The 27,718-nt window shown below is 42.7% G+C and overlaps 1 protein-coding gene across 1 annotated transcript in view; it reads right to left on the bottom strand.

The window, feature by feature from the left end:
- The window catches only part of LOC117424712 (breast cancer anti-estrogen resistance protein 1-like), a 70,485-nt gene extending 49,384 nt beyond the window's left edge, over positions 1 to 21,101 (bottom strand). Inside the window, exon 1 of the mRNA XM_034041376.3 lies at positions 20,537 to 21,101. Coding sequence (XP_033897267.3) covers positions 20,537 to 20,548 — 12 coding nt within the window. The 5' untranslated portion in view covers positions 20,549 to 21,101. The remainder of the gene's footprint in view (positions 1 to 20,536) is intronic.
- Between the last annotated feature and the right edge of the window lie 6,617 nt (positions 21,102 to 27,718).

Here is a 27,718-nt window from a genome sequence, read left to right as displayed (position 1 = left end):
AGAAATGATGCAAGTTTACACAATGGATTTCTACTGTTCTAGCAGGGTTTTCAAGTGTCCTCAGGCATGCATTGCTTACAAGACTCTGCAAGTACAACTACTGTGACCCAGGGTGAAGTGTTTTAAAAAAAATCACACGCGCTGCAGGAAATAAAAATAATTGTAAGACATTTCTGACACTATTCTACAAGTCAACGGATTTGGAACGCCCAGGATTATTGGTTCATTTTTAAACCAATCAGATTCCAAGGCACCTCTATAGAATTGTTAATTATTAAGGATCAGTGACACACCACACACACCCATGCAGAGTTACACGCAGAAACAGCATTTATAGATTTAGAAATCACATTTATTTTACCAGGAGAAAACCCCATTGAGTTGCACCTCACGTTTGCAAAGGGTTTTTAGCAGATGGCAGCTGACACATGTATATTGTACTGTATCAATATTTAAGAGATTGACTTTGGTTTTCTGTCCTCTCTCTCTGCAGTTTTCAGCGGAATATTTTTTTTTCAAGCAGCTCTCCATCAAACCCAGAGCTCCCAGGTGCCTTTGGGGCCGAGCTTTTTGAGAGAAACTAATTTTCCTGGCAGCGGCGTCACGCTAATCCCCCCCCCCCCCCCCCCCATTCTTCACAGCAAGCCATGCGTGACCTACCTCCACCGCTCCGGCCTGCAGGCAGTCGAACATTTTACACAACACCTGGAAGGATGGGATGAGGGTATTTTTTTTGTAAATGAAGCTCTGCTAAACACAACGAAGCCTTAAATGATATCACTTTTCATTCAAATCTGCCTGGAATAGATAAAAGGAGCCTGATTGGATTTCTGCTGACATCGTCCCAATGAGATATTATTAGATACATGTATACAATATATTCACACCCACACACACACCATATAGTGTTTTCTGCTTCTACTACACATCTTTTATATGTGGTTCAAACAACGCAGGATATTTTAACAATAAATACATCTGCATATCACCAGCCACTATTAATCTCATTGACCTGTGAAGAGGTGCGAGCTGTGAAGAGGTTATGAGCTGTGAAGAGGTGCGAGTTGTGAAGAGGTGCGAGCTGTGAAGAGGTTATGAGCTGTGAAGAGGTTATCAGGGGTGAAGAGGTTATTAGCTGCTTGGCCTGTCCACACTGGCAGTCCTCATTGCCCTCAGTGCATTCAGTTTACTCCGTGCGCACTCCAAACGCTGGGCTTGTTGTCAATGTTCACACCCCCCCATCCTCAGTGCCTTCTTTCGTGCTTCAGTCTCAAAGTATGCTTGCATTTATTAGCTTTAATAAGTGATAAAAGCGTCCACCACTGCATAGCCAGCACAGATTAGATCATCCAATATTCCTATTGGCACACAAGTTCAATAGCAGGAGAATTAGCACACAAGGCCGTGTTTATACTTGGCATAACCTAAAAACATTTCATTAAAGCTTCCAGAGGTATGACAGACTCCTAATAAACCTGCCAATCAGTACACACCGTGATGACATGCCCCTTATAAAAGTCGACCATTTTGCAGGTTTACCATGCTTTTCCCAATTATACTATGCATATCTATCCTAAACTAGCAATTATACTACACATTTACCATAGTTTACCCTGATTTGCCATTATACTACGCTTTACAATACCTCACTGTTCTTTACAATGCTTACCAATGCTTTAACTGTGCTTTATTATACTTTGTTATGTTTTTACTGTGGTAAACCTTTATAAGTGGGAACTCGGCCGAGACCAACTTGTTTTACCTGCTGCCCAGATTATTTGAAGTTCGAAAGGAGAGGTGTTGACTTGAACAAACGGAGTTGCTTGGTCACCTCAGGTCTTCCAGCTCATAAAAATCACACCATCACGACTGGCACGTCAACTCTTCTGTCGAGTGTCAGGTTTCAAAGGACTGCTGGTATCCTGTAACCACGGCAATCGAAACGTGGTCGCCACGCAGTGCCGCGACTGGGTCACTGCTCACTGCTGTGCCATTAGACCTATAATACTGATAATGAATTGTGTAGCTGTACAATCCTGCCTGACCTTATCCAAAAATCGACTGGGGTCTATCCTATCCCTCTGCCCACCCATTCCATCAACTCGTTCACAAGGTGTGCCAAAACCCCAAAAAGTGGGTCTGATAAGACAGGGCCTAACAAAAATCTGGCACACAAATTGCACCTGCGTGCCGCTGTCAGCGAGATGTCGCTAAGCATCGAGCAGCTGATTTGTTGCTGCCCTCCGTGTCCCTCGCTCCCTTTCCTTCCAGCGCACTCTCAAGCGCCTCAGCACACAGAAGACTGAACAAAAATTATACTCAAAAACTAGAACGTCATGTTCCAGACACGACTCTTAATTGGAACAGGTTAATTGAAGAATGAATCCTCGTTTCACTGGCTGACGCTGGCCTGGGCACTGAAAGGAAAATGTAACCCAACATTTATTTATTTTTAACGGTCCCTGTCAATTTCACTTTTGAATTGAGGCCGAGGCCAGGGGGGCTTCAGCAAACAGGATGACAAGCAGCTACTGCAACAGAGGTGGCAGGGCATTTGAGAGGAAGCTCCACTTAAAGGCGTTTGCCCCATTGCAGCCTGCCATTGCCCAGGCTTAACTAGGAGATTTCCCATCAGGAAACAATAGTTGGACACTTTTGCAACACTTAACTGTGTCTTCATACAAAAAGCCCACAGAATGTACTAAAAAATGCAACATTATCATGACAGGGTGCTTGGTAGGATGTTGGTGGTTGGATATTGTAGTTTTGCTGTAAATTATAAAGAAAATCACAGATCACATATAACATGTTTGATTCAAACTGGCCCTTAATACTCAATTATTACAAGTTGACAGAAGCAAAAATATGATGATATATAAATACTGTTTGATAGTGATTGCAAATCTCTCTCTCCATCGATCTAGTTAACAGCTACACGTATAGTAAACACATCTAGAAGCATTGTATTGCATCACATACTGTACAATGACATCTGAATGGTATTTACTTTTGCACTTTGGATCCAATTTGAATATACAACCTGTAATAGCCTCCATTTGTTTGTGATTACTGTATGATCTCACAATGCGATGTTTCCATTTAAACGTGAACCCTGCTTCAATGCTATTAAAGCAGAGAGCAGCAAGCACAGTAGCAGGTGAGGGTGTCCCCGGCTGTCACAAGGATTAGCAATGACGATGGGACACGTTCCCTTACAGAGTGACACACGGGGACACGCCACGTACAAATCACAACGACCACTCGACAGCAAACCAAACTGCCTGGGTTTTTTGTCTTTTCGGTTTGAGAATTTTTAATGAATTCATTTGCATATTAAAACACAAAATAATTACAAAAGCAGCGCTGGGGATTCGGGGAGAGCGTGACGGAGATCCGTCTAAACAAGGTTCTCAGTCTTTTGAAGCTCCATCTGTTGAATAAGTGCAGATATTTATTTATTTACAGATCACGTAAAGGGGGATAGGGTGGGTTTCAGTAAACCATTTACAGTAGAACACCCCATTGCTTCTGCTTTGATTTGTTGTGCATATGAAAATCAAACCAGCGGATCTTAGAAATCTTAGAACATTTTTAAATTAGGCAAATTAGTGGTGGTCTAATTTAATTGATGGCTTTAATAGGACACAAATGCAATTTATTTAAAATAGTAAGAGAAAAGGGACACAGAGCCACACATGGTAAAAGGCATGAGACTTTTTAGAAGTTGTTTAAGATGCCTAATTAAAGCAAAGTGATCTAGCATTTTCACACAGGAGTGCCTATTGTTTCCATATCACAGATTACTGAGCAATAATTGAAATTCTAACACACAGAGGTTTACATGCAGGTGGGTATATAAAGGATATAAATGCCAAAAGTGTTTAATACATTTGCACACGACTGTATTTCTCTTTCTCCGGCATTTATATCAATAACTATCCCAGCCCTGCCTGCGCCCACACACATACTTCACAGCCCTGATACACATTAAACAAGCCACACAGGTGATTAAACCCAATACTGCAGGCATTCATTAATCACATGGTGGCGCACGGAGGAGAGCTGCACCAAGGTCACTTATTCACAGGAAGACAATAGCGGCTGACACCTCCAACTGATGGAACGCTGAAACAGAAAGGACAGGTCTTAAAAGAATGGAAACTAACCAGAGAGCTGCAGTTACTCTCACACTTACTTATACATTTATTTTCTTGATTAATTGTCTGTTATTATCTGTCACTGTCAGTTAGCCATCCAAAGTGATGACGCTTTTTGCCAGCCTAACAAGCAAACGCTTAAAGGATCTACAAAGTCGTGTGCAAATGTATTAAATACCTCATTTATTACCTACCTGCATGTAAACCTCTGTGTGTTAGAATTTCAATTCTCGCTCAGTAATCTGTGATATGGAAACAATAGGCACTCCTGTGTGAAAATGCTAGATCACTTTGCTTTAATTAGGCATCTTAAACAACTTCTAAAAAGTCTCATGCCTTTTACCATGTGTGGCTCTGTGTTCCTTTTCTCTTACTATTTTTAATTAATTGCATGTGTAGCCTGTTAAAGTCATCAATTAACTTGGACAATCACTAATTTGTCTAGTTTGACAATTTTCCCAGATTTTCAGTTTCAGTGGTTTGAGTTGATACGCACAACAAATCAAAACATCAGAAGCAATGAGGTGTTGTAATAAATGTGCTGTCTGCAGGACTGAAACAGGAACTCCCCGTGCTGATGAACCCTTTCTCTGTCTGAAGGGGGCATGTCAGCCAGCCAGGAGCGTGCCCCTGTCTATCTGATCGTCTGGAATGAGGGCAGCAGGTCTGCTGGCACAGATCCACTGAGCTGCTCCAGGGCAGGGGGGGGAAGGTGAGTGAACAAGACAGGACCTTCCACTAAAGGGGAGGCTCTTTCCTGACCTTTTTCTTTTTGCTGGCACACAATTTTCTTTCTGTTCTGTGACAGTATTTTAAGGAATGGTTATTTGACTGCTCTGGAGTTCTCCGAGGTTGAAAGCGGAGTTGTTCTTCCTAGACTTGTATATAGGTATGCAGAGTTGAAGGAGTCCATTCAGATATGAAATAATACTATACTGTACAATAATTAAGTATTCCATTGATGTTCCTCCCTATTCCTATGGGTAATGCCTGGTTCCCTATATTCAGTGTGTGCTCAGTTTAGCCACGGACACTGCTTGTGTTACATACTCCTTATATACTGCTTCCAGAGCAGTTTTTTCCAATAGACCAATGACTATGCATCTTTTTGACCACAGACATACATTTTGTAGGGGAATACCGGACCAGTGTGTAACAGAGTGGAGTTCGGTCTATTGCTAAATCAATTCACAGAACTAACCCAGAGGGAAGGCTCCTGATGGAAACATTTAAAGGCCGAAGGTTTTTCTCAACCAGATAATGAACTTATCTCCAGCCGGTGATGGTCTTCATTTGTGATGAATGTGTTAGTGTCTAGTCTCCTAGTCCTAGTCCACTCTAAAGCCTTGCTTGCCCAGGTTGAAGTCTTCAGGGTTCTTTCTAGTTTCACCAGCGCAAGCCCCTCCCCCTGGGCGGGGCCGTGGGGTTGCTGTGCTGCTAGAGGTGCTGCTGTTTGGAAGCCCCGTCTGCTTTGTAGATTAAAAAAAAAAAAAAAACCCAGAGGACTCTGCCCAACGTACCATGAAATAGATGTTTGTTAATGAAATTGGATATAAATCTGGTTGGTATAAGAATGTGTCAGACAATTCTCATCTGAAAGAAACCACAGTGGTATTGGATGCTGTAAAAGCATGGGACTGCTGACCTCATCACCCTGGCTAAATTAACCCCAAACCCCATCACTTACTGTATCCACTGTATGGATAGTATATAAAACTTGTGGTTTTCAGCATATTTCCCTTTATCTTGAAAGTGCACTTATAAGATTTTGCCTAGCAAGTTACTACAATACAGCACGCTGAGAAAAAACTAACTGACAAGAAATTAGAAAATTGCACTTTGCAAAAACCCAAGGTTTGCAAGGTTTGAGGATATGGCCAGGATTGTCTCCGGAGTTTTTGAGTTACATAAACTATTAACCAGTGGCAACCAGAGAGCCACTGGAGCTGTGTGCCGGACAGCAACGACTCGTCTGCCCAGCGCTGTGACTGACACTAAAAGAGAAGACAAGTGACAGGCTCCGGCCCATCGAGGAAAAAGTCTGATTGAAAAGACGGCCTCCAGCAAGATTAGAGGTAGCTGGAGAGAAAGCAGGGTGACAGGGAGACAGGGAGTAGTGAGTGATGTGTGTGCCTGTCTGTATGGTTTGGGGTAATGTTTTGTGTCTCTGCAGTAATTGGTTTACAGACACATGCACAGACAAGGAGAACTGTTTGCAGAGTGTGTGCTTTTTTAAAGTTGTGTCTTTTCTATGTGGATATTTCACCGATGCATGGGTCTTTTGAATTCACTCAGAATATAGCCACATTTACAGCTCTGATTTATAATGGTGCTTTTGTTTATTTGCATTTGCGTGTGTGCACCTGACCAGTACTAGAGAAGCCCCCGGCCGCTCTCACCACAACTCTCCCCAGCGCTGGCGGCTCTAGGAGGGAAGCACGCTCGCATGTCTGGGGACCAGTGGCCTAAGACAATGTCTTACTTCATTAGCTCCTGTCAGAGACAAGGAAGAGACACATTCATACTGCAAGTCTGACCTCAGAGCCACCAACAAAACAGGACAAAACGCAGAGACAGAGAGAGAGAGAGAGCGAGAGCGAGAGAGAGCTTCTCAATTCTTCGTCTCTGAATCCTTTCTTTCACACTGAAGGTTCTCTGTGCTGCTGTGTTCTGACGTCTTCTAGAGGCCCTTCTGCTCTCTCTCTCTCTGGAGAACAATATAGCAGCACAGACAAGTTTCGGTATTTATTTTTACGTTCCAAGTAAATTCTGCTACATTAACTGTATTTTAGTTGTCAGAGAAATAACAGCGCTGAGCACTCAAACAAACCAAAGTAACTACGAATTCAGTCAACTCGGTTAAAAAAGTTGTTAAATGTATGGTGTCACTAAGGGCATTCGCGTTAATTCCAAAAGGGAAGTCATTTGAGAAAAGCATTCATTTGCTTTTGAAAGTGTCCCACAGAATAAAATGTTATACATCAGTCAGGTTACGCCTACCATAAGTATTTTTTCCCCCCATAACAAAGTTTCCACACAATGACCTTGCTTTCTAGCATCATAAATATATTCGTTCTCTCAAGAGACGATTAACTGTTACTTGCTACTTTGTGCAGTTCACGTGGGGAAACTCCCCTTAGAGGCTGAACCAGACTTCCCATTGCAGAGGCCCTAGGCGCCACATCATTTGAGAACGCACTGAAGAGAAACAAGGCTATGCTTGGAGAATCTGTGCAGCACAAGAGGACACCAGCTTGAGGGTGGCACGTTCTGAAAGCACAGCTTCTCTGATTGGACGACACAGTGCAGGTTATGACCCCTGCATGGGGAGGCCCTGTGGAGCCATTCGTTGCACAGCAGAGCAGCACTGAGGCACTGATGGGTAAGCCAGCACTCCCTCACAAACTCACAGCAGAGACTGGCTCCCCTAATTGAGATCTCATCATTGTCTACCTTACTGGCCATTGGCCAGCCAGGCCCACCCCCCCCCCCCCATCTAGTTCCCCTCCATTTTTAAGAATCCTTTCGGTCAAAATCATAGTATAAGTTTTACTTTAAGGGGGAAAAAAAGCAATACAAGCATTGGTTTATAAGAACCTGGATGCTACTCCATTCTGAGAGTAACACAATGCCCTGGTCAGGGAAAAACAAAACAAAAAAAAATCACATACCCAGCAGAAAACGAAAACTTTACAGTCAGCAACAAAAGAGGAAAGAACTGCAAAAACAAAACAGCCGCCCGTTACCTTAACTGACCTTGAAACAGTGTTAACGGCCAGAGGGTGTGGAACTCTCTCTCTCTCTCACACACTATACTATCAGCATGGGATATACACTGGAAACTGCGACTGTCCAAACAACACAGAGCTTTCAGACATCGCTAGCCTCTTATAGCAGCAAGCAGTGGCAAAAGCATGGCTAATGCCACTGCCAAGTCGTACAGGCAAGCAGACCAGCCTACTCCAGACTACTTTTCATGCCCACCTCTGCAACCCTGCCGCTCCACACAACGCGACACTCACACATTTGACATTTTTACTGCCCAACGCTTGCAAAATGACTACAATTGAGAGGGGGGAAAAAAACAGCATGCAATAAAATGTTATGAGGCTAACTCCGAGCGGTATCCCTCTCTCAGCCAGGATATAAAATGTATATCATTCTCAATACCGCACTTTGCAGGAGTCTTTAGCAGACAGGAGGCCAGTGAATATAATGGCTAAATCATCACCATGAGAGCTTGGGCTATTTGCTGAATTTGATTTTCCAATAAAGCGAATGCGAGCAGCCCGGCAGCATGGGAGTGCAGAGCACTAAATCCAGTCACCTGACAGCGAGGGAGTGGCCTCCAACCAAACCCTAAAAAAACAAGCAAAAAACAAGAGCTACACAGACTTCCTGAGCAAGCATTACATTAATTCATTGGATTTAAATCAAACAGCGCGCATATTGCATATTTACAACATGAATTCAATGTGTATTGCATACAATCTATCATGTACAAATGGTTCCATCTTTTCACTGCCTCACTGACACTTCGGCACAATTGCCTCTTTTCTGTTCGACAAACCTACCATGTATAGCGATTGTTGCCTGTTGTACACAGTTGACAGTACTTCTCTTGACTCTCACTAGGTGGCAGCATCAGGCAACACAGCACCGCCTAGTGGACATGGCAATTTTAGCGCCATCCAAAAATGGTCTTTTGAAACTGATTTACCATCAACACATTGTTACTTAGCCTGCAGTTGCATGACACTTAAATGCTTGCCCTCTAATATCACGCAAAAGACAAACAGTACTGGTCGAAAGACTATGCTGTTTTGTTCCTCATAGTGACAACGCAGTACAAAGGTTACCCCACACTCTGGTTAATTCTAAAAATACCAACACAGTCCCTCTCCTCGACTCAATACTGTGCGTTCTCCAGCACCTATGATAACATGCATTTGCAGCGCAGCTTTCAGGAAAGATTAGCTATCCTTTCCCAAGGTCAGAGTAAAGAGGCAGACGTGAAGGCTTTTAAAAGCAGCATGGCCCCTGTCCTCTAGAAATACAAGACAGTGCTTGTGTTCTGCACTCAGCTTTGTCCATTCAGTCTGTCCCTCACTTACTTAAGTTGAGGGCAGGTAGCCAATGCATCTCTGTATATCAAACTCAAGATATTGTTCTCTATCATTTTCATTTAAAAACTGCTTGGTGAAGTTAACCTTACATGTGTGCATGGGGTTTGGTAATTGGGAGAGCTTCACAGTGAAATGCATTGACACACTTTGTGTGGAGGCAGGAACTATGTGGCTCACAATGATCCCTGTTTCTTTCAGACAGTGCAGGAGCAATCTGGCAGCTATCGATTGCCGGCCTTTCACAATATACACAATGTCTGCTCTTTGATGTTAAATATCGCACAGCCAGAGCAAGGCTGGTGTTTTATATCGCACGTCTGTTAGATAACTGCTCTCTCATGACTCTGGGTAGTGCGATATACTGAGCTCAGCACACTAACTATTAAAAAAAAGAAATGTCAGCAAATTGATTTTTATCTATAATTGAATTTATTGTGAGAGAGCGCGGATGAGGTTTGGAGAGGAGGTGTAACTCTATCTTCCTGTCTGAAAAGCATTCTAAAATTTTACCAAGGTTATTTGACGGTTGCCCTATGATTATACTATGTTATTTTACTGAGTACGGTTTACTTAGGCCTCTCTTTGTATTAGTATTAAGATGTACCTGTGCTGGCCCTGTGGGCACAAAGTGAATAAATTAAACAAGCCCAGTTTGTGCTGCACCTGTGTTACCCCCACTCAGAGTCTTCTTCAGAAGGGAACAGCAGCACCACCTGCATCCTGTTTAGAAGAATGGATTAAGAGAACAGCAGAATACCCGTCCGCCTGGGGAACAATGACACGACTTTCAGGACGTGTTCACAGGGAGCTTTCCCACAACACCGGTAAACGCAAATCTACATTTAGTAAAACCAGCAAACTGGTCCTGTGAACAACAGCAAGTCCACTGGAACTGAAGTGCTTCCATTACTGTAAAGTGTTGCACTAACCCCAATGCTTCTAACCCTCTTTAACAGCCTTGGATTTAAACTTACAGCTAGATGGGAACTCACTCACACGAAGGCTTGGCACGCGAGTCACTGCAACAGCATATCAAGCGGTCTCGCGCGTGTTACAACACTCTCATGGGATCCAGACTTACACACTCAGTGCTGCAGATCTGGAGGGGAGACAGGAGACAGGTACCTGTAGTCGTACCAGCCCATGGAAACTTAAACAATGACATGTGCCACAAACAGACTGGCACCCGACTGGAAAATCTCCTGCACCGACACGGACTTTCTACATGAATTCCTCTTCCCCATCCTAGCAGTACTCTTGGCGGCAGAGTTCCTTTTTCACTCTCATTAAATTTCCTTAGAATGTTAAACTGAACCACCCTGGGGTGATACTGGAATGAAAGAGGAACAGAATCAATTTCCAGTCACAGGGCTTACTGTCCATTAGACTGTAGTAATGGGATAGGATTTGCCAGGGGGGCACTGCACCACCTCTTATAATTATGGTAATTAATTAGCTTCATTATAATTAGCTGGGGTTGGTAGGAAGGGTCTTCCCTTGTTGCTTGGAGGGCTGATGGACCATTTCCAGGTCCAGAAAAGTGCTTGTGGATTTATTAGGAATGCCTGTATTTCAGAATCACAGAAATACTCTATATATGTTTTTCACACCACGGACTCATCTGACACCTGCTGGGAGAGGAGCTGGGACAAAAATGCATGAGGAGTTTGAAGTCCCCTGCCACTGGTACCTAGGGCTCCAGAACACAAACAGCTGACTCACTGGGTCTAAGGTCCTCTGTGACCATGCCAGACCCCATTCCTGTTTCAGCTGCCAGTCTGCCGGTCACCGATAGCCGCTTGTCTGTCGTTGGCAGAAATCTCAGCTGGTTCACATCTGTGGAAGCGATGCTCAAAAGAATAATGCCTGATTAGTTTTCTTCTTTTTTTTTCTGGTGCTTTCCCTCCTTCCCACTATCAGAATTGAAGAATAAATTGCTTGCCCTCGCGGTTCAAAACCAATTAAACAGCAGCTCAAGAAAAGCAGTCAAGTAGAAGCTCCGTGTCTGCCGAGTCTTAAAGGCAGCTTAAGAGGCTGTCTGCTAATTTAAAGGCAATGTTCTGAGGTGCTGGATCTACTTCAGTAAGAGGCACGGAGAGAGGGCTTGCATGACAAACAATACACATTCAAAACACTGTAGCTCTGTGTGCGGTGCCTCCACGCAACACACACACACTGTACAGCACACCCAAATCAAATTACACCCAAATCAAAACATTTCTGGTTACAGCATTTGTCAGTACAATGCACAATGTGAAGGTAACAAAACTACAAACCCTGCACTGCTCCTGCAAGACAATGACATGACATGGTAAATATATACATGCAGGGGTGGAATAAAGCTTACAGTAGATATGCAGACTGATATACTGTATATGTGTATATATATATATATATATATATATATATATATATATATATATATATATATATATATATATATATATATATATATATATGTGCATGTGCAGTAATGCTTACGCACTGGGGACAAAGAGACAGGGAAGGGCAGCAGGGCAGCTCGACTGTGGCTAATCTTGGTGACTCCAGAGGTTGTGGGTTCAGTTCAGTTCAGTTCAGAGCTTGGGTTCCAAATCCATTGTGATGACATTGCTGGGAATTCTAGTTCTAGTTCTACAACGCAGACCATTCCAGCCTTAATGCAACAATCTTTTGCAATGCGCATATTTGCATAAACCTGTTTGAACCCCTCCAGCAACAGTGAAGTAGGCTTTCATCATGTTTGACATGCAATGTTTAATTCGGGAGAGCCTGGCTATTGAGAAAGGTATTGAAAGGTCTTTCTGCCGTCCTGTGCAATGTAATGGAGGCACTTGATGTAAACCGCGTCAAGTGACAGAAACGCTTTTCTTTTTAAATCCCAGATTTCATTGCAGGTTCAATAACCAGGGGTCACGCAGAGGCAGCGCCTGCAAAATTACCCAGTTCCATTCCCCTTTGAGGAACGGAATTACTTGTGGGGGTTTTACACTGTCGGTTTTAAGTGGAAAATCCACTTAATTATAACAATAAGTGTGTTTTAATGACAGCTCTCATTACCGCACCATTTGCTACGGTATGTAAAGTTTCTAACAGCATTGCATCCACTGGGGAGCGTGTGCAAACTTGGCAACGGCAACCACCGAACTGCAGTCTTATTTACTTCTGATTTACACTTCCAAGCTTTTGAGTCTCGATACACTGCAGGTAACCTTAGCTTGTGCAGTCAAGGCACCTATAAACTATTAGAAGAAAAAGCGTGTAGATCCAGGTATCTATTTGAATGGTCTTAACAGCGCTGGATCTAAGTACTGTCCTATTTTAAAGCTACGATCCTGCTGGTGTTTTCCCAAGGTCTCATTTATTGATCCTCACCGGTATTAATAGTCTTTTTACTGACTGATCTGAAACACAGTGAGTGATGTGTCTGAAAAGCCCCCCAAACAGAATCCAAAGTTCTGAATGTAACCCTGAACTTCGAACCCCTCGTTACCACCCAGTCCTTGTGATGTTATCAGAGTCTCTCTGTCTCAGAGGGGAGCCTGGAGTGTCCTTCCATCATTCCTACCATTGCAGCTTCCTAGACTTCAATGAGAGCACAAGCTCAATGATCTCACTGAACACTGGAAAGGAGGGCGGGGGGAATCAATACTTCAAACGCAATTCCCTTAAAAGCCCAGGCACGGTTCACTACAGTATGAATGATCTCATTCCTTTATTTATTCATTTGTTCACTCGCTTGAAGGATTGGAGTCCTCTACTACACCCTTTAGCCATTTTCACAATTGCCAGCAACCAAATCAGTCCAGTGAAGCAATCAGCTACAATAATAGAAGTGGACTCCAGTCTCGTCCTATTCAAGGATGGATACAGCAGCAGTTGATGTAAGCTGGCTGGAGGTAGAGAGGGTGTATTTATTTATTTTTGTGCTACGTTCTGAACTGCTGGAGAAGCGACAGGTCCTACCTGTTGTACAATGCCATTCAGAATGGCTTGGTTAGATAGTCAGTAGGTTTATGAGGAGGTTGCATAATGCACTGATGACCACGCACTGAGAATACTATGTACCATTGTGATCCCTGCTTTATACAGGAAGGACACTGCAGGCTTTGGGGAGGAGACCAGGGAACAGTAACCACACTAATCCAGATAGGAAGATCGCATGAGGTAAAGGTCAAAGGAACGGTCAAAGAAATACAGTCAAATCTGTATAATACCAGCTGCCTATAGAAACCACTGTGCAGAATCCCTGCCAGTCCCAGAAGAGGAGTAGCACCCTGATTATTATCCCTTTACCACCAATGCAGAAGAATGTCTCTATATCCACCTTTCTATAAAGACTGCTTGAGCATCTGTAAAGCAGGTTTGACTGTACACAGAACTGTGCCTAACACACACACAGAGCTTGAACCCTGCCCAGCACCAGTCTATAAGAAATGATAGGCAGCTCAATAGCATCTGTCATCCCCTTGATCTAGTATTGGCAGGCCAATTCACTAGTAACTGACTCTCTTAGGTCACTCCATGGCACATGGCTCCAGTAATTCAAACATATACTCCTGATCAATAGTGTCCTGTTAACGCACCAGGGGAAGGAGATTTATATGTGGGATGCTTGTTATCTTTAAAACGAAATACAGTATGACTGTTTCAATTGTTAGCTGAATAAAAAAACAAAACAAAATCCTGAGACACTTTCTTTGTATAGAGACACAGTGCTGATCATCATTTATTTTCTGTACGCCAGACGCAGGCACATCTAATTCATTATGGAATAAATAAGTCAGTAATTAGCTGCATGCCAGTCGCACATTCGTTTTACCAGTGCCAGGGCCTTGCTTGAACTATTAAAAAATGGGATTGCAATCAGAGAGATTTCACAGCTATGCTTCTGCAGACAAACAACCCTTTCTTTTCTACACTACACGCCAGCTCCAAACTAATCCCTCCTCTTCGCTCGATGCAGACCACAGCCAGCGTGACAGGAAAAGCGAGACAGTGTGAAATAACAGCGGGCTGTGAAAGTGTAGCGAGCTGCCCGAATCTCACACCGGGGTGCCGAGCCTGCAGCAAAAAAACACACAACTGCTCTCACATTAGCCTTGAAACCATCTGAAAAGGGTGTGTGAGGGAGAGGAAACAGCAAAGGGCACGTTCAAGAGCACTGGGAGGACCACGAGTCACCATCACTGCACTCTTCTGAACTGTTTTGGGTGAATGCACAACTCTCATCAACACAACCCAAGATTTCCATTATTGCGTCCCAAGCACATCGCTGCCACTGAAAAGGATGCAATATCAGTAATGCAGTGGGGCAAACAGAAAGTTCTGAAACACTTTTTAAAAAAATAAAAAAATACAAATAAAACAAATGAAGCCAGTCTTTCAGTTTGGTTCTGCACATCCCTCTGAGAAAATCCTTCCTCCGATTACCTGGGAGCACACCTGCGCGCTCCTGGTTTTCTGTTACTCTGTCAGACTCTGCTGTGGGATCTGTGGTCTTGTCCTTGAACCCCTGCTCCCCAGTACGCAAGGGACAGGCATGATGTCAGAGAGCACGGAGAGCAGTCAGGTCCAGCACCAGAGAGATACAAAGGTGACGTTCCCCTTTGATTTGGTTGCATTTTATTTTTCCCCACTTGTTACCTGATCCTTTACTGGGGTAAATCCAGGGTTAGCTATATTCATCAGCAAAAACCCTTTTTGTAACTGTCCTTTTACAAAATCCACAAATCCAACACCTGCTGACAATCTCAGATACAGTTCTCTATCCAAGGAGAATCGGGATCCAACAGGATATTCAGTCGCTAGAAATACTTCATGAAAAAGAACAGTAATTGAGAAAGTGAAAACTCATTATTTTAATAATTAGCTGCAATGTAGACAATGCATTCCTTTAGGATTGGAACTCCACTTCAGAACTGTCTGTGTCACAGTGTTCTTAGAACATTCACCTGCAGGTCGCTGTGCAGCTTTCAGACTGAAACAGCAACATCAGTCTACCTGGCTACTTCCACCATGCCGTCTGAAGAAGATGGAAGCCCAAACGTTATAGCTAATTATTAAAATAGCGAGTTTTCAGTTTATCGATGACTCGTCTTCTTCACGAGCCTATCTATATGTCATTAGTTAGCAAGGAGGTCCAAACAAATATTATATATATATATATATATATATATATATATATATATATATATATATATATATATATATAAACAAACTCAGCAGCTCATTAATGTAATTAAATGTCATACAAACGGAAGCACTGATGCTGAGGAGCACTTTGATTTGGCCCCATGAATTAGCTGCACTGTTTGAGGACAAGACCCCCCCCTGCCCTGCATTTCCAGTCACATTCCCAGGCTCTGGACAAGACTGGACATTCTTTCAACAGTGAAAATGAAAAGAGAAAGCCATGGTGCCACCAGCACTCTGGATTGGAATATTTCATATCCACGAAGCCGCCCCCCGCCCACATGCGGAATCAATTAATCAGCATCCCCTTTAATACATCACAGGAATGCAGAAAGGGCACAAAGGCATGGTATGTACTTGGGGGACAGGGTTCCCAATTAAACTCTCTTGTCCATTGTGAGACTCCTTTTTAAAAGAGCACTGCCCTCGTCTGTCTCCTTCCCCATTATTAAAAAGAAGAACACAAATAGGCTGCTGTTGAAAGAGCCTCATTTCATAGTTTATCGGTATTAAAAAAAAAATCCAGGCTCAAACTAAGCTTTTGTTACTGTAAAAAATGCATGCATAGATTCAAAGGGCCCCCCACACGCAGCTAAGCTGTTTCTCAATATGCAACAGTGCTCGGTGGAGATTGTACTCGTTTTCACTGGTGTTAAAGCAGATTAAAATCCAGCTTTCATATAATAAAACTGGGAAGGCCTGGTTTTCCAGGACCCTCTTGAAGATTCAGATGTATATCCTGGTTAAATAAATCCATTTGAAATTTGAATCAGTAAACAGTGAACAGTGTAAAGATTAGTGCAGCTCCGCGGAACTGTCAACTCAAAAGCAACACATGTGTTAACTGCTTTTAACAAGATGCTGCACCTTCCCCTCCGAGCTATGCAATCCTAGGCTCTTCTGTGACGCTGGACGAGAAAAACAAACTGCTGGCTTACCGTTGCCTTGGGCAACCTTTATAAATAGCCGGGGACTCAATGGAGTTATTGAAATGCAAAGACCTTCTTAGGAAAGGAATATGAATATGTATGTGGGGACCTTGTCTATAATAACTGTCAAATGTCAGCCTCCTGGTAGAACTGTATTACACGTCTATCTTCTGTGATGCAGGGAGCTGTCACTCAAACCCCCAGCTCCCTTGCTCAGTGTTTTCATTCAGAAGCACGCAGCACTGGGACTTTCTTGGTAATATCTGTTATTTGATTTGCTTGCTTATTATTCATATTCATTTCCTGTATTATTATTATTATTATTATTATTATTATTATTATTATTATTATTATTATTACTTTGTAATTTGCACTATATCTTGATGCTGCAGGCTTCTTTCTGTCTGAACTGACACACAGACAGCGCTTTGAGATACTGCGGTATGGCAGGCGCTATAGAAATACAATACATTGAAAAAGAATACATTGCAATTAATGAGACAAGCAGCTGCTTCCACAAACGCTTCTCAGCTTTTTTGAATTGATCTCTTTCTGCCTTCTGGCTTCGGTCTTGCCTGAAACAATGAACGCATACGTCAGATCCAACAGAACTGAAAGGGGGCATTACAGTAATAATAATAACTACAACAACAATAATAATAACCATAATCATTTTGGCTGAAGGAAGGTTGGGACTGGAGCAGCAATTGTTACTGCCCCCTCCCCCCCACCCCCAGGTCAGCCCAAAAGAGAAAGCCACCTGTATCCTCTTTGTGACTGCTAGTGCTGTGGAGTCCTGGCAGGAGCCCAGTTTGCACTGCAGAGACTTGACAATGCACCCGCTCAGCTGACTGCTGCTTTTAATGGGATAAAGACCTCTTTCATGTGACAATGCCAGTCACACGTCCTTTGTCCAGCCAGGCACAGAGGGGACGGGCAACTTACTGGCATTCCCCTTGACCAGCAGACTGCCCCCTACAGGTTAATGCAAAAACTACAAGCACGTGTACCGGATTTAAGGCTGGTAATATTTACCAAGTTTTCCAAATGCTGCACTGTTAAGCAGCTATTTTGCTTAACGGTTTAACCACTGTCAGAAATATGCATGTGTTCTTGTCTTGGGTTTCCAGATTGGTTTCAAACACGTCAGAGTTTAAATACACAAAAGAGTGGTCATTATACCATCACCACAGAGTGGGAAAGTCTCACTCAGTAAGATCCACTAAAAGAAGCACCAAGAAGGTAATCATCAAGCAGGTACATTTTCAGACTAGGAAAGATTCTATGTGATTCAAGACCTCGGGGTTCTAAACAGCACAAATGAAGATGCAATTAAAGCCTTTTACGTTGTGAATGGAAACAAAGACTATCCAAACTGAGAGATAGGGAGTAAAATAAGAAACACAAATAAAAGCCCTTGCAATGAACCAGCCTGTTAAACTGATCCACATTCCCTCAAGCACAGGATTCCAGCACCACTGCCCTGTCCAAACACTCCAGCCACTCAGCCACCAGCTACAGTGACAGCAGCGAGGCAAGGTATAGCAAACAAGAGCACAGCTCACGGAATAGCCACGCATTTTTCCAGGCCTTCAGCCTAAGGTTTCTGTGAGATGAAAGAATCCAGACTTGCTCGTGCTCTTTAAGATAGCGGGTTAGCAGAGTAACTGATGTCTCAATGCACTGCTGTGCAGACTCTGTGCATTCTGTAGCTCAAATCTCAGCAGGGGGCAGCAGGAGGTTCACTGGCAGGGTGTGCTGCAGCATCAGATACAGACGCTTTTTAAAATTCTACAAATTGATTTTTACCTCCTGCTCTAAAACTATTTTGAAAAGGGTTGAAAAAACAGCTGCTGTGCTTTCTGTCAAAGCACACTGTGAAGAGTGCACGGTTCGACTCTGTCTTGTCACTTGCTATTTATCCCTGTTCCGACCAGGGTCAGCTTTCTTTTGAGTAGCTCAGCACCAAGTCTGTAGGATGTGAAGAAGTTTGTCACAGGCGACATTAGGAGAGTCCTTGAATCATTTGCAACACATCCCTGATTTCTTTCAGGTGTTTTTCTGGGCAGAATTAACAAAAATGCAAACCCTACCAAGCTGTGGCTCCAATGCACTCAAAATAAAACTCACTACACAGACTTTGCTGTAAGCACATGAAATAAATATTTGAATACTTCTTTTTTTTCTATCCAGTTTTGAGTCTGGAATGCGGACGAGGACTGTGAAAAGTTAACGGCAAGCCAAGATTTAGCTTCAGTTCAATGAGTAATCCCTTGAACTGCTGAGAACTTCAACACCAAACTGCTACTCGAACTCCGAGGAGAGTAACGGGATCACGAGAAGAGAGAGCCATGGCAACTGCAGCGCTACACAGAAGGCAAGGCCAAATCTACAGGCAAGGTCAAACAGTTACAATGTAGCACTTAACTTTTCACTGACCTAAACGCTAACACCCCACTCCAGTGTGACAAGACCACAACCAAACAGGAATATGAAACTGTACAGTACAGTAAAACATATATATATATATAAAGAGAACCTGCTTATCAAGTCATAAACCTGCTACAACCATGGTGTGCAAATAACTTGCAAACTGACCTTTCTGAGGGATACTGATCCAAAGCTGGGGTCTCCAATCGTGGTCCTGGGGGGCCAGTGTCCCTCCTGGTTTTTGTTCCAACTGTACCCCAAGTTACTTAATTGACCCAATTAACTGTGTATTAGAAGCTTCATTTGTCCAATTAACTAATTTAGGGTACAGTTGGAACAAAAACCAGGTTTGAGACCCTTGATCTAAAGTATCCAGTAGCAAGGAGTCAATATGAAGCATGATTTATTCAGACACACCTGAGTTTGTCTCTAATCAATCATGCCCATTCCACCGGCTATCTATTAGCGCTTAGGTTACAGAGCGGCACGTGGATGGGCTATATAGTCTTTGACCTGTGAAGCCGGGGTGTATTCTGGTCAGGCTGCGACCCTGGTTCGTAGATGAGCCGGGACAGTATTTTCTGCCAGCAGTTACCTGAAGTTCAATACAATATGTGAATTGAGTTCGAGTTTCAGCCGCTGCTTGCAGGTAAACTAACCACTGCAATGATTTACCTAAACCGAACACAAGCGCATTTTTGTAAGACAGCGCCATGCTCTAGTACACACTATGAATGACCCAAAGTATAACAAAGTTTAGCAAGAGGCACCCACGATTCAAGGTCATAATAAATTAGTGTAATGGTGAACATTTTCTGACATTTTTTTTAACTAAACACGCGCCAACGGTTTTACATAAGGTTATTGTAAAACACATATAATTAATTAATTAATTAATTAATTAATTAATTAATTAATTAATTAAATTATGGGGCGGTTCCTCGACAGTCACTTTAACAATACAATGTATTGCTTTCAATATGTATGCAGCGCGGATGAAACATTTTTAAAAATGCATGGCAATAATAAAACCACATAATGGAAAAACAAACCTTTGGAAACACCTCATTCTAAAAATGGTTCAGATAAAGAGACACTACTTTTCATAACTTCTCCACCGGCCGGCAGGAATGTTTTGACAGCCCGGTTTAATCAAGACCTCAAAACTCTCTCGCTAACGTCCGCAGTGCGTTCTGCCTCTTAACTAGAAAAAAAAAGGTTTTATTTACGTGTGTAACAGTTTATAAAGGTAGTTCAACCGATACTGTGTTTTTTACCATACCTAGACACAAACTGCAACACAGTTATTCGGTTCTCCTAAATTGACAACACGTTAGCCGGCAGACCGCTGCCTGTATCGACGCTCGGGTTGCGTCTGCCTGCACCATAATAATTTTGACAGGTTGCCAACCTAGCGGAAAACGGATGAGGCACAAGTTTTCTCCTTTCCCAGACTGTGGAAGAAAGGGTAGGATTAAGAAGGATGCATCCTAAATCGTCCAAACACGATTTATTAGATTAAATCTCTCTAAACGCTTCCGATTACCCGCAATCCCCCGCGATAACATAATCCAGAAATTGGATCTTAAACCAAAAAACAAATATATAAATAAATATGTTTTTAAAGGCAACACCGCCTAGCGCAAGCTGGTCATTTTTGGTAATATGATGTACATTATTGTCGTAGTAACTCACTTACCGGCACAGACATCTTGTTATATATTTAGTTCTCTTATTACTGCAAAACAGTTCTTAGTTCCGAACTTTCCGGTGTAGCTTTACAGCAAACCACTATTTCTTTAAAATCCAGTTTTCTACATGTATGGCATCATTTTCAGTTAAAACCACAGCCAGCGCTGTACTGTGTTGATCAAAATAAGAGATGCCGCTTCTACTAGAAGAGGTACTGTATAATCTTAACTCTCCCCCAGAATCAAGGCTGCAGTCCAGCGCATGTACTTGGTATTTACAGACACGTCTTCCTTCTGTTCGGCTCCGTTTTGTAAATTCGACTTGATTGTTTTCTAAATGTCACCACTTGTTTATTTATTTTTTCACAAATGCACAGAACGTTAAAAAAAAAACTCTTCAGTGCAATCGGCCTCTGAAGCGAATGCATTCAGCGAAGGAACGCTTTGATTTCCAGCTTTCGGATTATAATGTCACTCCGCTGCAGATTAAGACCTGGAGCTGCTTCTGCTCGAATGATGGAATCAGCAACTTCGGTTTAAAGGGATGGTCCATCCCGGAGGGGGAGCGCAGGCGCTTGGAAAATAGCTTTTCCAGAAGCAGGCTTTTAAAGGGGAAGGTTTTACATTTTACGTCGGCTGTGGTTATATTGAGAGTTCTAGAGATCTCTCTTTTCTTAGGTTACTGAAAGTAAACGTGACGCATCTTTTCCATATGCATGGGTAGTTGCGTTAACTCCCAAGCACAGACACACGTTTGAACACACAGCAGTAGGATCTGTTACTTCCTTACCGTACCGCATTTCTGAATATGCTAAACATAGTAAATTGGATTGCAAATGTATTTGACATTACTGTTGAAACTGCCTTGGCAAGCTCTATGCAGACACCTCTTTATTAACTCATTTCTTACATGTTTTAAAACAGAGCAGTATATCACAGAGACTGTGTGATTTATTGTACTCGTTTCAAACTTGTAAGAAATGTGTTCGTTAGTGAATCGTTAGCTAAACTTGCACGACACATTTATAATATTGAGCAAGTGTTGTTACTGAATGCAGTTAAACTATCTATGACCTCCTTCTGGCCCACAGTCTTCTACATGCTACAGTGCATTAGTTCAGCTATAGGGTTACTGAACTCAACCCCAGGTAAAGTACTGAGATGCCCAAAGCCTGCACTCTGACCTCTGGGGTGCATTTGGAATCCCCCATGGTTAGGGCCTAATGGCTTACAGGATCATTGTTTGCCTTCAGCAGTCACTGCAGCTCGCTCTGGTCACTAGTGATGCAGCAATAAATGGATCATTGATCATTTAATTAGATATGCATTTGAGGGCTTTCGTGAAGAGGTTTTTATTTGCTTCATGCTTTTGAATAATAAAGTGTTCTCAGTGCATCGAGTATTGTTGAATATCACCTGTCTAAATACTGAATTAGCAGCTGTCGTATCCTAGTTGTGTGTTTCGATGCACGAAAAGCAGCACAATGTAAATGTAAAGATGTATGACTGTTTGTCTGCTTCTATGAACAGGATACTTCACAGTGATAGAATATAATATGATAGGAGTAGCGGTATCGCAACAAAGGACTGGAAGTGGAGACCAGCAGACTCATTCCTCTCTGCCCTTCTCCACACTGCGCCGCCAACCAGCCTGACATGGATTGTGTACTGACAAGGGACTACTGTAGATCATTATCTGTGACCAGCATCAGACTTCCCCTTGCCAGCAGGAGATGGTGCCTGTGATCACATCGCTGAGGCGGGCGAGAGCTTTGCTGTGAGACTGAGCTCTGTTCTCTGGAGCTTTCCCACTCGCCCTCCTGGAGAATCGCTGCGGCCCCCAACTCCCACAGAACACAACAGGCAGGCCCCCAGGCTTCTGATCCGATGCACCGTTTTACACATAAATTGGCTTTGTTAAACAGTGTTGATGACTGAGGCAGAACAGGGGAGTGCAAACGTGGGGCTGGGACTGGAGAGCTGTCTGCCTCTCATTTTTCTTCCAGTTGTCCTGTTCAGCTGCTGGTGGACCTTTACCAAAATGATTACCTTGCATGTATTTCTTGCATAGTACAACCCCATCATTCGTGCTTAGTGATTTAAAGGAATTATTTGAATGAGAGCCGACACAGATGGTATTACCAGCGAATACAGATTGTTAATGCCACGGCTGTATTTAACACTATTGCTTCCAGATGTGGAAGGTGTTGCTGTGACTTCAGGTCAATGTGTATGGTTCATGATTTGTTTTTGTAACAGCACAGACCCACACAGGGCTCGCAACTAGCAGAAGCAGCGAACGCTACGGGCCTGGATTCTGAATCAAGTGCAAAGGTAAAGGCAGATCTGTTTTCCTCACTACATTACTGTGACAGCATTCCCCACTGAAGTACATGCAATTTCTTGGTCAAAATTTTACAATTTTTGTTTTATAAATTGACATTCAAATCAAAAAATACTGTACTGTCTGCCACTTGCAAAAACACAATATTTTGGCAAAAGATATATATTTTTTTTCCTGCATTCAGCAGACCCATTTTTGTCTTTGATTTTTTTCAGTGGTCAATGTGTGTCGGAACGCACCAGATCTCAGATTCGATACTGTTTTGTCTGATGACAGGCGAGAATGATATAATTAGCAAATGATGAAACATATGAAAAAAAAACCCCTCTATAACATAACATGTAGGCTACAATAATAAAATTTAAAAAAAACATGCTCCTGTTTCATGAATTGAATGACAATATGTGGAAGGTACTGCAAATACAGGTCAGTACATTAGGTCTCACTGAGCCTGGCACCTGGCTGATGTCCGATAGGAAAGCATGCCTGACTGGACTGATGTGCCCGCTTGCCTTGCCATCTGCTGTGCGGTGCTGAGAACGGAAACCCAGTCATCACGTCAGCTTTCGCCAGCCTGGTGCAGATGTTAATGACATGCTCTCTGCCAGTGTGGAAGGGGTATCTGACACTCCCGCCTGCCCGCATGTCAGCTGCAATCCTGTCAAGCTGAGGCTATTGTGGAAACACGTTATTAACTAGAAATGGGGAGGGTGTTTTTTTTTCTTTTTTGTGAACAAAAACAAAGCATACATGCCAGGTCATGATGTAAATAAAAACTGGATATACGTAACAGAACTTGTATCATTGATATGGCTAGAGGTTACAACAACATGGCATTGAAATGGTTGTAACTGGACACAACCTGTAATGGAACTCTTTAAGAGAATCATAAAATACAGCCATGTACCAACTGTAAAGACACTAACGCCACTAATATAACCTGATTCAAACAGAGCGATACATTCAAAGAGGGTTCAATGGCCAAACAGCCCACATCAAACTAACAGTGCAAGAAAATCCAAATCAACTTGAACATCATACTGTACGTGGAACAACGCAATGCAGTACAAAGTCCCCCGCACATCTCATGTGATGCAGTTTGATTAACCCTGATCTGCTGTATGCAGGACAGCACAGAACTCTGTAATACTGCCACCCTGGGAAGTGATTAGCAGCAACATGACTGGGCGATTGGACATCGCTTTTAACCCTTTGTTAACCCTCTTGCAACAGTCTCCCTGTGCTGAAAGAATGACAGCTATGTTCCATTATTTATTCATATTTGCAAATGGGCCAGCTCCTCATGCCAGCTCAGGCAAACAAAACTTCACAGCGGGCGCGCTGCAGAGGCCATAAGATTATCACCCCCGCAGGCTCTTTGTAATGTAAATTCAATCCAATCTCAGTTTGATCTCTTTTCTGCCTGACTTTAAAGCAATAGGGTGATACAATGGGCTCCAAATGCATTAGGACACCCACGCTACACTCAGAAAGAAGCCAGAACCACACATTACATTATATTAAGTGTAACAAAACCATGTATACTGTAGATTGCCACGCCGCTGATGTTTACTGCACCATGTGTATACAATACTTTTAATTCAATTAGAACATGGATAGACTTTTTTAGAAAGTCACCTGGAATAGAATGACTACAATGCTGAACAAGCTTCTGGCCTAAAGCCACCAGCACCCTTTAGGAAGCAGTGCCTGCAACATGTGGGAAGTGACAGCGAGCGCCATGACTTTGACTGCATGAAGTGACACGGGGGCAGCTATCCAGGAAGAGACAGGGGGCGAGAGCATCCACGAGGTGTCAGCAGACTGAAGCAGGGCTGTCTGTCCACGCTGTGCAGAAACGAGGCTCGGACAGGCGGAACGCAAAGGCCTCTGCCTTTCTACACCCGGTCAGACAGGAACAGCTGACGCAATGCCAGCCAACCCAGGGATTTAGACAGAACAGACTTAATAAAAGTAACAATCAACTCTCTGTCCAGCTTTCTGACTCACGTAGGAACGTAGAAAAAAGATCTCAAAGCTGTTTACTGCAAACCCTTTTTTCTGAAAGGAAAAGAAAACACTAAATACAATATATAAGCAAATAATAATAAACAACTTAAGAGTACTTACAGGCCACTTATTGTCAGAAATGGAAAAGTAATTTTGGAGGCAGGGTGAAAATGGTATGAAAGCAAATCAAAGGGCAAAAGAGCAGACATTTTAAGATTATTGGGTAAATCAGTATTTAGGGATATTAGTGCATCAGGTTGCAATATGTGGCTTTTTTTACCATATAGAGTCAGTGTTTGGGTAGTTGTTTTTTTATTTTTGCTTTGTATGAAGAATGATGACGACATCATTACATATGCTGAAAAAGAATGCCCCAGACTATAGACCAAAACATTTCAAGCATTCTTGTTTGGCATTGCAGCACACTGGACAGCATGCTTGTAAATAACATGTGTGAACGAAGATCTCAATGTCATTTACAAATATGTTGTCCAGGGTGCTGCAATGCCAAACACTCCAGCATTACACCACCAATAGAAGTTCTTCTCTCTGGCAAGGCATTCTATGTTTTGCTCCACAAAGAATATTACCGAGCTTTGCAACTTTGAGGTCCGGAAAACCAGACAATCCAGACTATAAAATAGGAGGATAAAGTTAATTTTGAGAAGCTCTTAAGATTACTGGACATGGATAGCCACGTGATTCAATTTGTTATAACTGTGTAATTACCAACGGTTCCTGCTCTTACTGCTGCGTAATTACATGCAAATGGCCTTGTAAACAACATCTTGATACGTGAGGGACAGTAATTACATGGTAACGCCATGGCACAGGTGAGCTGAGCAAGAGTGGGATAAACCAGAGAACAAATTGTGGCGCGTTGCTTCATTATTGTAGAAAGAGATTTTGAATTTGTGTAGCACAATAAAATAAACTAAAATGCCATTGCTGAACTGCAACCTCATACCCCAAGGCCAGTGACGACAGAGAGGGAGGGTGAGGGGAACACTCTGGCTTCAAGGCCAGGCTAAAAACAAAGTGACGTCGACCAGAAAGGACAGCTGCCAAAGCAGACCTGTGAAGAGCTCTGAAGAGTTGCTATGTGTGCCAGTATAAAGAGCACAAGGGCAGAACACAGGAGGAAACAAAGCAAAGCGAGTGCAGCTGTGCACAACAAAACCATCACGCTTTTTATTAAAAAAGCAATAACAAGTGCTAACCAGACAGTCATGGCATGCTGATAATAACATGCTTGTTTATTTCTTTGGTATTGACCCAAAGTTTTTGTCAATCTCATTGCAAGCTTTAAAATAAATCAATAAGGTAGCCAATATAAAAAAGTTTTTTGAGTGTGACAATGGAAGGGTGTTGATTTGATGCAGGGTTTTCTGTTAATCTGACAGTGGAAGGGTGTTGATTTGATGCAGGGTTTTCTGTTAATCTGACAGTGGAAGGGTTTTGATTTGATGCAGGGTTTTCTGTTAATTTGACAATGGATGGGTGTTGATTTGATGCAGGGTTTTCTGTTAATCTGACAATGGAAGGGTTTTGATTTGATGCAGGGTTTTCTGTTAATGTGTTGGGTAATGACAGGAATGCTGTGCTGGATGTTTTTTTAAGGCTGTGAAGGGGTTAATCGTAATACAGTCTTGGAGGGCTGAGCTGCACCCTGGAGAGATCATTGATTGGAGCTCTGGCTCAGGCAGAGCTAAAATCACTGCAGCTCCAGAGTCCGGATGACATCCAGGTAGCCATGGCCTACTGGGAATTTCAAACCATGTGAACGAGCCTCTCTGTTTGTACTTGGAAGTCTGTGTTTGCTTATTAGATTAGATATGGATGAGCTCTCAAGCCTGCAATACAGCTAAATTGCGATAACATGCGTGTCAAAAAGGGAATGATGATTCTGCACCGAAGCATGCCAACTCCAACTCCAAGCCCCCTTCCGGACTGTAGGAATTGGATGCTTCTGGGACTTTAGTAAGCATACGTGCAATAAATTGTATGCAGTTTGTCAAGTCAACCACTTGTATAGTATTTTCCAACTATTGTTGTTTCAACATCACAAGTATTGTACATTTTATGACAACTGAGGTGAACAAGGAGAGAGGCATGCTCTTTCATACAACACAGAAGAAAAGGATACTGGTACACTGTACAAAACATACGTCACGCACGGCATTTCACAGCGTAAACACATTCAATTATCCACCCACATTGCCTGCTAGTTTAATAAGATCAGTGTGCCAACATTAATTTACAACACACTGACTGTAAATTGAGCTCCGAGACGTCCACGCTGCAACCAGGGAATGAAGTATGAAGACTGAACTACAGGAGCTGTATGGAATGTCCACAGTCTTTATACCTTGGGAATGAAAATGCATCCTGATTAGCCTGGGCCACTGGAAAAGGTTTGTATCTGTAATTGTTAATCTCACTGTGCTTTTGTCTGCTGCGACACAGCAGGTGGAACTGACAGCACACATTGTGCAGCAACTGGAGGCTTCTTTGTAAATGAAATGTTTCTACCTCCGAAGGTCATCTCTGGACCATCATTTCGTACGAAACAAGTGCCGACTGCTAATCAGATATAGGCATTGCCAGACACTGTTTGAACAGAAGGGAAACATAGTATACTGGGTAACGATTTCTAAGAAGTGCTTGTGTAAGATGTTGAACTGGTATTAAAGTGGTATACTGGTATACCTTGTGCATGTGTTACTTATTGTAACTTTACTGCAAGTATTAATGACACAGGCCATTGCATAATGTATCTAAAGTTTTGGTATGTTTCATGTCCTAACGCACATGAAGGGGCACATATTAAGGAACA

Source organism: Acipenser ruthenus, chromosome 19 (genome assembly GCF_902713425.1).
Source record: "Acipenser ruthenus chromosome 19, fAciRut3.2 maternal haplotype, whole genome shotgun sequence".
NCBI lineage: Eukaryota > Metazoa > Chordata > Actinopteri > Acipenseriformes > Acipenseridae > Acipenser > Acipenser ruthenus.
Note: the sequence above shows the minus strand (reverse complement) of the source record. Positions and strands in the feature narration are given on the sequence as shown.